Source organism: Vulpes lagopus, chromosome 2 (genome assembly GCF_018345385.1).
Source record: "Vulpes lagopus strain Blue_001 chromosome 2, ASM1834538v1, whole genome shotgun sequence".
NCBI lineage: Eukaryota > Metazoa > Chordata > Mammalia > Carnivora > Canidae > Vulpes > Vulpes lagopus.
Genome location: NC_054825.1, coordinates 62,022,826 through 62,035,687, shown reverse-complemented (window position 1 = coordinate 62,035,687; position 12,862 = coordinate 62,022,826). Strand labels below are relative to the sequence as shown.

At 34.0% G+C, this 12,862-nt stretch overlaps 1 protein-coding gene and 1 non-coding gene across 2 annotated transcripts in view; both read left to right on the top strand.

The window, feature by feature from the left end:
• UNC13C (unc-13 homolog C) overlaps window positions 1–12,862 on the top strand; it is a 586,599-nt gene that overhangs the window by 281,143 nt on the left and 292,594 nt on the right. The window contains exon 14 of the mRNA XM_041745721.1: window positions 11,157–11,326. Within this exon, the coding sequence (XP_041601655.1) occupies window positions 11,157–11,326 (170 nt within the window). The remainder of the gene's footprint in view (window positions 1–11,156; window positions 11,327–12,862) is intronic.
• On the top strand, window positions 3,235–3,340 carry LOC121485949. The gene has a single exon (XR_005986449.1). It is a non-coding gene; the product is annotated as a U6 spliceosomal RNA (small nuclear RNA).

Genomic DNA, 12,862 nt, shown 5'->3' with positions numbered 1-12,862 from the left:
GATACCCAAAACTAAATTGTCCTTAAAAATACAGGTGGGAATAGTTGCTGTGCACTGTCCCTGGGTTTTGAACTTAGAGTTTGTTCATCTGCTGTAATAGAATTCAAAGGTGAATAGGGTTGGGATCTTAATTCAGGAACAAATGAAACATCAATATGGCAAAGGAAGTAGGTTACATAATTCATAATAAATCACTAAAAGGAAATGTGAATACTGAGTGTCTCGCAGTATTTCCATTTGATGGGTCAGAGTTTAAAGAATTAAGCTGTAACTAGAGAATTTAATTACTGTTTAAAAAGCTCTGCTACTGCTTTGCCTGAGGATGGTTCTTACCGGTTTCTGGCTGCTGATTTTCTTAGTCAATATTCTGCCTTGAAGCCTGAGTTGAAATGGGATTATTTACAATTACTAGATATTTTAAAATACTCGTTTGAGGTTGTAACATAAATATGAAGAATAAAATAGCAAATCTTTACTAATTCTGTCACCTACATTTCAGTATATATCCTTATAGCTTGTTTCAATGCGTGCACACACACACAAACACACGCATTTATTCATGTGTATTTAATCTCTCAGTGTTAACCAAACCCAGTATAATACTATTTAAAATTTGGGGGATCCCTGGGTGGTGCAGCGGTTTGGCGCCTGCCTTTGGCCCAGGGCGCGATCCTGGAGATCCGGGATCGAATCCCACGTCGGGCTCCCGGTGCATGGAGCCTGCTTCTCCCTCTACCTATGTCTCTGCCTCTCTCTCTCTCTCTCTCTCTCTCTCTGTGTGACTCTCATAAATAAATAATAAAAAAAAAAAATACTATTTAAAATTTGGAATTCTCATTTGTTTCACTTAAAATGTTGGCTATAATTTTATAAAATTTTAATAGACACGATTTTTTGGTAAAGATTTTATTGATTCATTCACAGAGAGAGGCAGAGGCATAGACGGAGGGAGAAGCAGGTTCCCTGAAGGAGCCTAATACGAGACTTGATCCCAGGGCCCCAGGATCACGACCTGAGCCAAAGACAGACGCCACCTGGGTGCTTAGATGTGATTTTTAATGTAACATCACTTCCTTTTGGCTTTAATTCCTGACAGAGTTGCCCCGTAAGAAATATTTTACTTCATTAGATCTCACTATAGGTGCAGTTTTCATTCTTCAACAACTGTTAATATGCTACATTAGTAATGACTTCCCATCAGAGTATGATTACTTGGGCAAGGTCTTCTTTCTTTCCATCGAATTCTGGCTTCATGGACCTTATGAATTTATGGTCATCTCTCAATGTAAAGCAATCTTTCTCAGAATGGGTTGAACTCGATAACTTGGGTAAGGCGTGGGTTTTATTTTTGTTTTGTTTTTGTTTTCCTGTTTTGTTTTTTTTTTTTGCTTTAATCATTGGAGATAGATATTGGACCTTCTACAGGAAATTGTAAATCCAAAAATATTTGCATTGAGACCATTTTTTAAAGTTGGAATAAATAATTATAAAGAAATTAGTCATTTGGATGGCTGCCAAAAAGAAATTGGCCAAATAGTAATTGGTTCTATAGAGATTACAGTACCTATGAATTAAAGACAAAACACAGACACGCACAAAAATCCTGAGTCCTAATTTAGGGAAGGCAAATGTTCTCCTTTAATTTGGGAAGAAATAAGATATTTTATTTCTTCTCTTATTTCTATGGAAACAAAACCTATCTTTAACAGTAAAAAAACATAAAATTAGACACATGAACCACTCTCTGAGAGGGGAATTCTTTTTACCTACAGGAAAACTAGAATGCAAATGGTTCTAACAATATTTATTTTATTTATCAAGAGTTCATGCAGTAAAATATCTTATTTTCTAGTGTTAAAAAAAAAAAAAAAAAGAAGAAGCCGGGTTCACAAACTGGTAAACTAACCCAAAAGTCTTGGTTAGCTAACTTAACCAAGTTGAATATGATCTAGGAGAGGAAGATTTAATGGGACTATTTTTTTTCTATTGTACATGACAGATTTTTTTCTTATATATGAGGATATTTCTCTTGCTGTCAAATTTTGTTTCCTATGTGAACCTATCATTTCCCACCTGAAATGCAAAACTTTGTTTTTTAATAAAACTCAGGGTTTATGAAACATGTTAAATAGTTGTGACATAAAACACAGGAAGTATAAAAAGAGTAATAGCTCATAAATTAAACATTTTAAATTATTTTATATACAATCAAGCAAAATGAATTTCATAGTTTATTATTTTCCTACTTGGTTTTATTAGAATTTCATTCACTTTCACATTAAGACATAATTCTTTATTAATAAAAAGCAGTTTACTTCTTCAACAAGAATTCCAGGTATAAGAATTCCAGGTATAAGCTAGTATAGTAACTGAGTTATTCCATCAAAGAACAGAGCTTTTCTGTTCTAATTTTCCTGTTTTAATGTCTTTAGTGAAAGCTGTCTTCTATCCTTATTGCAGAGAGATAAAAGAGGAAAACATAAGAGATAAGACTAGAAGACTTTGGCTTATATATTTTATCAGCAGAATTATGTCAAGTGGTCATGTTCAGTTACACGGAAGGCTGAAATACTGCCTAAAAGTAGAAAAGGAAAAGGAGAGGTTGAAAAGCTGTTGATGAATACATTTATAGTGTCTGCTGACTTCCACCTCATTGACTATTCAACATTTCATACAACCTTCCTATCTCTATATTTAATTTAAATAAAATTAATTCATCCTCTCTGGTCCCAGGTAGGCCATTCCAAAATTTTATCTAGTTACTGCATTTAGTTTGAAGTCTATGATTTTTGGATAGTTTCTCCATCAGCTCCAGGTTTGGTTCTTTGTGATCGTGGGACCTCTAAATTAAAGACAGGTCGTCATCTTCCAAAATTCCCAATGTATTATTATGATGAGTGAAGAAGATAGGGTAACAGCAATTTAAAAGTCTCATTCAGTAATCAGGTAAGTGGGAAAGACATGACCATTGTTGGTACATTAGTAAATATAGACTCCAACTAGACAGGTATACTCAGGACTTTCTGATCCTAGCAGCAGGAGTCACAGTGACTTGGCTAATCAATCTGCAGGCCCTTGTACTTTCCAGATGAATTTCTTCTCTCCATTTTCCTCCAGGTCCTGGGTTCTATGTCGGGGGAGACCTTCCTTGCCCAATTTGTCAGTGCCCTCACTCTAAGCAGATATTCTGGAGAGTGAAAGCAAATGAAAGAGGGCTCTAAAAATAATTAAAAGGTACTCACTTTGCAGGACCTATAGTAAAATCAGAACAATACAGAGAATATTAGCATGACGCCTGCATGAGAATGACCTACAAATTAGTGAAGCATTCCTTATAAGATGATGATGACAAGAAGAAGCATTAAGAATAAGACATTTAGGGGTGCCTGGGTGGCTCAGCTGGTTAAGCATCAACTCTTGATTTCAGCTCGTCATAATCTGAAGGTTGCAGGATTGAGGCCTGCATCGGGCACACATGCTGGGCCTGGAGTCAGCTTGGGATTCTCTCTCTCTCCCTCTGCCGACCACCTACCTCTTAGGTAGGGGGAGGGAGCATTTATTTTGAGTACAGCTGTGGCAAGCCTGAGGTACATTTGACAATACTGTTCCCTGGAAAATTTACCAAGATTCCAGGAATTGGGCTTTAAGACAATTTTATGAATAACCATATAAGCCTGAAAACTTTCTCTACTGCTGGATCCTCGGTTCTCATTTATTTCTTTTGACCTGATGTTTGTAGCCTCAGCTTCTGCAAAATAGTAAGCATGCTAAGGTGTGAATGAATGCCACACCCCGATCTCATCTTTGCCACTGAAATGCCTTCATTGTCATTGCCTAAGAGACTTCCTGAAGGAAAGTGTTTGAAAAACCCAGGGACAACGATTACCTTTTTGAAGTTGCCCTTAGAAATCCTTGCTTGTTACATGTATATTACACTTTTGTATACAGAGGCAGCTGGCTTTTCTCAACCTTGCAGGGTTCCAAATAATCATATCCTCAGTCAATTTATATCACAGGACACAAGCAGAGTGAGCTTCTTTGGACATAGCTGTGCTCCCTTGCATGTCTGCTTACAGACTGTCTGGATTTAGTTTGAGTGCATCTCCACTGCAGTGCATTTTTGAAAGCAGCAAAACTTAATAAACATATGGAAACATTCTAAATTTTATACCAGTCATTCACATAATAAAGCTTTGCTTGGCAAGTGCTCAGAGTTCCAAGGTATAGCAAGCGACAGTGTGACCAACTGTTCTGCTATCCCACTTAGAAATGAACTGGCTTTCTAGCCTGAGGCCATTAAATCTTGGCTTTCTGCCCCCATCATGTCCTCCATAGTCAGTTCCACATAAGCCCTGCTATTGAAGCTCCTTTGTTGTTTCAAAGTTACGACATTTGTTAAAATCCTTAGTTCCAAATGAACTAGAGTTCACTCTAATTAGTTGGTACAGAAAAAGATTATTTCATACACTGTTAGTTGCTTAAGACTTTTTGGAGAGGTCAGAGTGCCTGCCCTTGAAGCCGCTGTAGAGAAACAATGTCCAATTATATCACAGGGTTTCTTTGGAGCAAACAACATTGCCATAATTAATCAATACTTTTGCTACTCAAGACTAAATAGCAGACACTCTGCATCAAAATACTAAAGGCTCCACCACCACTGTTGCCAAAAGAGCAAATTCTCAGAATAGAACTGCTGCTTCACTCTGTTGAATTTTGAGTTCAGATCTTGCTTGAATGCAAGTCAAATCTCTGGGCCGTCACTACGAAGGAATCGGGGAATGTGAGCTATCTAGCTTCAGTCTTGAAAAGATGAGGAACATAAGGAGGAATATAGTCAAAATGGAAGGAGGTGTTCATAGATGCTGAGCATCCATATGTGATGATTCTTCACCACACTGTCTTGAACTAATTTTCTGGTTTTATATGCATTGCAAAATCCTCATGTCATTTCCAGTATTTGCAATACTAGTCCCATTACTGTCTTTACTCTGCAAAGATAAAAATATGTTTCTGACAGCTTAAACCTGATACATAATAGCAAACATTGTCTATTTTTAAATATTCCTTACAAAAACCTCTTTGGGAAAGATAAAGTAAGAACTGGCATATCTTTATGAGAAAAAAAAGAACCGATGTTAGTAATGTAAGATGTTAATAATAGAGGAATCTGGCTGGGAGACCTGCAGGGACTCTTATGTCTTTACAATGTCTCTCCAACTCTATACTCTCTAACTCTATAATTATTCTAAATTTAAAAATTTATTTAAGAAATGAAAAAACAGAATCAATGAGAAATAGAGATATTCAAATTCCTTTCAGTAAAATCACAAGAACCAGGGCACATCATTGATTATATTTGTTCTAAATCCATTAATATCACATGCACTTAATTTTGACATTAAAAAAGGAAGCGTATGGTTGGTTGAATTATAGAACCTCACAAAGTCTTGATCTTGTCTGTATGTTAATGGGTGCTCAAAAAATAACTGCTAAGTGGGTGAATGAGTAGATAGGTATATGGGTGAAGACATGAACTCTTGATGGCATAACCAAAAATATAATCCAAATTAATGAAAAAAATAATGGAAATGTGAGCAGGTATTTGGAAGGTTTACTTCCATCTGGTACAAAGGAGTCATTTCTAATAGGAATTTGAAAAGAGTTATTACAGTATTGTCTCACTCTCCATTTGACATATGTATATACATACACATAGAAACACACAATGTGTATGTGAACATATACATTTATGAATTACAAGGAAAAGTTATACATGTATCCACATATTATATATACAAACACATATATATGTTATTACTGTCTTGTGTGGATTATTATTTGTGTGTATGTGTGTGTGTATGTATATATGTGTGTGTATATATATATATACACACATAAGTTCCACCTTAAATTTATAACAAAAACTAGGGCCTCAAATATTCCTAAAAACTAGACAGGATGTTTTGATTTTATTAAATAATAGATTCTAGAAATATTTACCAATCTTTATTATCTAGAGTTTGCTATTTATTGCACCTGTTATTTGCAAGTAAAAATTACATCACGTATCTGTCTCCTAGGACCTACATGAACTCTGGTGATTTATCAAAAGGTGACAGAAAAAGGATTAATTTCTGATTTTGTGTTATTTTGCATTTTAAGTTTATGGCAATGCTAACTATTTTTATTGATATTCTAAGTTTTTCCATTTTCTAAGAATAATGCAAATGGGCTGGGAGATGGTTTTTTGTTTCAACGTTGATTTCTTTTTTTCTTTTTGACAGCAAAGAAATTAAAATCTAAGCAATTTTAAATAAAATTTTGGGTTAAATACCAAAAATCTCTCTACCTCAATATCCTTACTACTCTAATTTCAGGTATGTTATCTTTGGAATTCTGAGTTAGATAGGAGACAGTTGTGCTGTCATTTATTCTAATTGCTCTCCTTGGCTGAAAGTGGTTTTGTTTGCTGTGATGGACACAGTGTCGTAGATTATTTTTCCTTCCCCACTATTTCTACCACATTTTAATAATAAAATAGCTATCGAAATTGTAGAATTTCTTTGATATACATGATATTTCTAAGAATGATAACATTATTTTTCCTTCAAATATAATAAAGAGAATTTTATTTTGGCAAAACTTTGCAGATTTTTAAATAAATATTTTTTGAATACTAGATGCATGCCAGAAATTGCCTTAAGAATAGAGATATTAACAAACTTAGATCCTCACTTCAAGAATAACATGTAGTGAGGACATTATATTAATGACTACTATAGATCAAATGCTTAAGTGTGTGTCACTGTACTAACTGCTGTAAGATATTATTTCACTTAATTTCTATAAATATCTTCTAAGACAGGTAACATTAACCCCATTTTATAGATAAAGAAGCCAAGATTCAAAGAGGCTAAGTCAGGTAGAAGTAGTTAGTAGTTCTCAACCCTATTAGACCTAATGACCCCCTTTATATAAAGTAATTCATGATAACTTTTTTATGCTGAAACAATATGTAATTTCATCTATTAATATGATTTCAAAATAATTAGCACAATGTTCCAACTATAATATAAAGAAAAATCTGATATTTTATTATTTTATTATTATTTTTTAAAGATTTTATTTATTTTTTTCATGAGAGACACAGAGAGAGAGAGGCAGAGACACAGGCAGAGGGGCAAGCAGGCTCCATGCAGGGAGCCCTGATGTGGGACTCCATCCCATGTCTCCAGGCTCATGCCCTGGGCTGAAGGCGGCGCTAAACCACTGAGCCACCCAGGCGTCCCTGACATATATTTTAACATATAAGAGTAAACAACTACCCTGGGATACATAATTTAGTAGTTACATGCTTTCATCTATTGGTAGAATTAACATATATGTGTTTCTCAACTGCAGACTGATTCAAATACTTGGAGTGATTTTGACATTGGTAATATAATCTCTCAAAGTGAAAAACAGCTCTTAGTAAAGTTCTGAACAGCAACAACAACCAAAGTTTCCTTTGATTAGTGATTTAGATATTAGCTATTTTCTAAGAAACTTCAATATCTTAAAATATGCAAAAGAGTTAATGTTTTTATGTAAAAAAAAAGTCCCAAACTGAATTTTCAATGCATTTTGCATTGTTATTAATGCCTTTGCATCATTTCAAATCAGGTAGGCTGTCTAGTAGATGGTAAGGTGTCCAAATCCCTGGCCTACCTCACCTAATGTCACTAGTGCCCCTAAATGTTTATAAGAACAAAAAAATAAAAGTAATTTTTAAAAAATCCCACAAATTGCCAAAGCACTCTATGTAGAAAGCTCTTGCATTGCATAGAAATAGTGGGGCTTTAATTTTCACATTGTCATGTCATATTGCAAACTTTATTCTTAAATGTGCTGTATTATTCTTGTCTCATAGGTTAATGGGAGAGAGAGAACTCTGTCAATAGTTCTTAAGTATTTTTTATGCCATAAATTCATTTGGCAATCTGGTGAGAACCATGGACACTTTTCAAAATCATATATTTGTAAATGCCTAAAATAAAATATGTAGAATTGACAATAAAATCAATTATTTTGAAGAATATTTTTAGTACAGTGATAGTTACAAATATTACAACTTTCATAACAATGATAATAATATAAATATCTTAGTATTAGTGGTGACAAAATCTTCCAGGTACTCATAATACAGCTGTTGTTTATTGTTTATATTCATAATGGAAGGAAAATTAAAATGAAGTTATTTTATTTTTTCCTTTTTTCAAGTTTTTACTTAAATTCCAGTTAACATACAGTGTAATACTAGTTTCAGGTGTAGAACTTAGTGATTCATCAGTTGCATATAACACCCAGTGCTCATCCCAACAAGTACCTTCCCTTAATGCCCATCTCCCATTTAGCCCATCTGCCCCACTTCCTTCCAACAACACTCAGGTGGTTTTCTGTAGTTCAGAGTCTCTTATAGTTTGCCTCCTTCTGTGTTTTTATATTATTTTATTTTTCCTTCCTTTCCCCTACATTCATCTGTTTTGTTTCTTAAATTCCACATGTGAGTAAAACCGTATGGTATCTTTCTTTCTGACTTAATTCATTTAGCAAAATATCCTCTAGTTCCATCCACATCATCACAAATGGCAAGATTTCATTCTTTTTGATAGATGAATAATATTCCATGGTGTGTGTGTGTGTATATATATATATATATATATATATATACACACACACTATATATATATAGTATCAGTATATATAAATATCATATATATACTCACACACCACATATATATACATACACTCTATATAGTATTAGTATATATCAGTATCATTATATATATATATATATTTATGTATATATATATATATATATATATATACACACACACACACTCACATACCACATTTCTTTATCCATGTATCTCATGATAGACATCTGGGCTTTTTCCATATTTTGGCTATTGTGGACATTGCTGCTATAAACACTGAGGTGTGTGTACCCCTTCAAATCACTGTGTTTGTATCCTTTGGATAAATAGCTAGTAGTGCATTTTCTGGGTTGAAGGGTATCTCTCTTTTTAACTTTTTGAGGAACCTCCATACTCTTTCCCAGAGTAAACTGCACCAGTTTAATTTCCCACTAGCAGTGTAAGAGGATTCCCATTTCTCCGCATCCTTGCCAACATCTGTTGTTTCTTCTGTAGTTCATTTTAGACTTTTTTGACTGGTGTGAGATGGTATCTCATTGTGGTTTTAATTTGTATTTCCCTGATGCCAAGTGATATTGAGCATTTTTTCATGTTGTCTGTTGGCCATTTGTATGTCCTCTTTGAAGAAGCTTCTGTTCATGTCTTCTGCCCATTTCTTAACTGGACTATTTTGGAGGGAGGGGATTACATTTAAGTTCTTTATAGATTTTGGATACTAGCCCTTCATATGATATGTCATTTTCAAATATCTTCTCCCATTCCATAGACTGCCTATTAGTTTTGTTGATTGTTTCCTTTGCTGTGCAAAAGCTTTTTATCCTAATGAAGTCCCAGTAGTTCATTTTTGCTTTTGTTTCCCTTGCCTCTGGAGACATGTCTAGTGAGAAGTTGCTGTAGGTGAGGTTAAAGGGGTTGTTCCTTGTTCTCCTCTAGGATTTTGATGGATTCCCGTTTCACATTTAGGTCTTTCATCCATTTTGAATTTTTTTGGCGTGTGTGTATGGTGTAAGAAAGAGGTCCAGTTTCATTCTTCTGCATATGCAATTGCTGGATCATAGGGTAGTTCTATTTTTAACTTTTGGAGGAACCTCCACACTGTTTCCCAGAGTGGCCGCATGAGTTTGCATTCCTGCTAGCAGTGTAAGAGGGTTCCCCTCTCTCTGCATCCTCACCAACATCTGTGGTTTCCTGTGCTGTTAATTTTAGCCATTTGAACTGGTGTAAGGTGATATATCATCGTAGTTTTTATTTTTATTTTCTTAATCATAAGTGATGTCGAACATCTTTGTGTGTGTGTGTCTGTTAGCTATCTTTATGGCTTCTTTGGGAAAAATGTTCATGTCTTCTGCCCATTTAACTGGATTATTTGGTTTTGGGGTATTGGGTTTTACAACTTCTTTATATATTTTGGATGTTCTGAATTCATCCACTGACCCCATGTTGAAGATCCTTATACTAGAGTGAATGAATGTTCAGAGCAAATTAGAGCTCATCATTGATCTTCCTGTCTCAATAGCTACAAAAAAAAAAAAAAAAAAAAAAAAAGTTAGAACAGGTGATGACCCGATGCTTAAAGAATGATTGATTAGCATGCAGAGAAGCATGGAGCAGAATGTATACAAAAGGTACAGGGTCAGGAAACACCATAATAGGTGTGGGCAATACTAACATAGTATGTGTGGCTTCAACAAGAGTAGGTGAAGAAAAATTGAAAATGAGAAATGAATTAATGTGTGCAGTTTATTCTTAAAAACAGAAGGATTTTGTTCGGGCAGCCTGTGTGGCTCAGCGGTTTAGCACCACCTTTGGCCCAGGGTGTAATCCTGGAGACCCGGGATCAAGTCCCATGTCGGATCCCCTGCAAGAAGCCTGCTTTTCCCTCTCCCTGTGTTTCTGCCCCCGCCCCAATCCCCCACCCCGTCTCTCATGAATAAATAAAATCTTTTTTTAAAAAAAAGGATTTTGTTCTAATTCTAATTGATTTAACAGTATCTTACATACTTACTAAGATTTTTAGTTTATTAAGTACTAGCACATAACTGCATTATCTTTTACACTCTGTGACATCCATAGCAATAAAATTAGCTTTATGTTTATGGTGCAGTATTTTCTGAGTATGGCTACGTTGCTCTAGATAACCATTGCAAATAGGAAATATATCAAAGAGAAAATACACTAAAGATTTTTGACCCATATTTGATTATATACAGTTCAGTAAAAGGAAATATGAAGGAATAGGGTATGGTTATCCCTTATTAACATTGCTTAACTAATACAACATTTTTCAATATCCCTGACACCTGTAACATCCTATAGATAGAAAGGATCAGTGGGAACTCTCATTGATTAGATAGTATACTATGCCTTTCTGGGTTAGACAGATTTAGAATAGGTTGCTAACACCAAATGCCATTTAGAGCAATTACCAATGGTTGTTAACTTATCCACATTTACTTTCAGTGAATGCCACAACTCCACAGATCGTATCAAAGTCAGAGTGTGGGATGAAGATGATGACATTAAATCCAGAGTCAAACAACATTTCAAAAAGGAGTCAGATGATTTTTTGGGACAAACAATTGTAGAAGTGAGGACCCTGAGTGGAGAGATGGATGTCTGGTACAACCTAGGTGACTATTTTTAAATTTACTTGAAAAATAGTTAAATAAAATTTCAGAATATCTGTGGCCTTTGTTGTATTACCATATAAGTCAAAATAATGTCTTTCTACCACATTCTGCTGAAATAGTTATTCAAACTCAGTATTATTGAAAGATGTTGGTAAATTTGAGATGAAAAGAGAAAACCTTTCAAAAATCAACTGGGTGTCTTTTAGGAGAAAAATACCCCATTCTTTGTATAGTTTCAAAAACTTTGCCAAATGTGTAGGAAAAAAATAACATATGACTTTATGCTGTTTGACATATTTCCTTTTGGTCCATTAATGAAATTTTAGCAATAAAAAAAAATATTTTGAATATCTTTTGAATGATGATATAAAAGTAGGATTTAGGTCCAAAGCCATATATATGTGGACTTATGTTTATTCTGGTGATGAAGATATTGAGAATATCTTTAGTTGGCATGACTTTTTAAATGAAATTTTATTATGAAATCAAGAATTAAATAAGTTTTATTTTGACTTTTACAGTAATTGAAAAATAATCTAGAATCTTCAGTGCTGATTTAATAATAGTAAATATATGTGGATCAGTTCAGTTTCTTTTTCTTTTTTTTCAGCTCAGTTTCTATAGACATGACCCAAAACATCTTCTTAAAAGTATATTTGCGTGTAGTTGATATACAATGTTCCTTTAGTTTCAGGTGTACAACATAGTGACTCAAATCTCTATGTTAAGCTATGGTCACACAGGTATAACTACCATCCATCACCATGCAACACTATTACAATATTTTTTACTATATTCCCTATGCTGTACTTTTTATTCCTGTTACTTATTCCATAACTGAAAGCCTGTTTCTCACACTCCCCTTCACCTATTTTGCCCATTCCTCCAACCCCATTCACTCATATGTGGAATCTAAAATACAAAACAAATAAGTAAACAAAAACCAGAATCAGATCTATAAATACAGAGAGCAAACTGATAATTGCCAAATTATTTTAGTCATGTCATCTGAAATGTTTTAATTAAATTCTAAGGGCCAATTGTAAATCATGGAAGTGTTTACCCAGTCCCAGGATTACGAAGAGTTTCCATTTTAGGATATCAATATATTGTAGCAAATTAAAAAATGCTTTTACTTTTTGAAAACCCACATACTTCAAATAATGTATTTGACAAAGTAAACGGATAAAGTCACAGAATTAATGAAACTCTAAATTATACAGTAATTTGAAAGAAGGAAAGATATATAATTTACTTAGAAACAAATGATTTAAACTACACTGAGAATCCAATATCAAAATATATTTTAAAGAAATTTTCCTTAAAGAAAATTGGGGCCTCTACATTATTGATGCAATTTTTAGTTCAGTTATAGTGATCATTCTCCTGTATCTTGTTTATACTATGAGACAACTTTCTATATGAAAACAGAGATGTTAGGTAAGAGTAAATTTCAGACCATTAGCTCTGTGCAGTATCATAAATTGTGTTTAAAGTGGGTCACTTACAGACTTTTTTTTGTAGTAGTAGTATGTT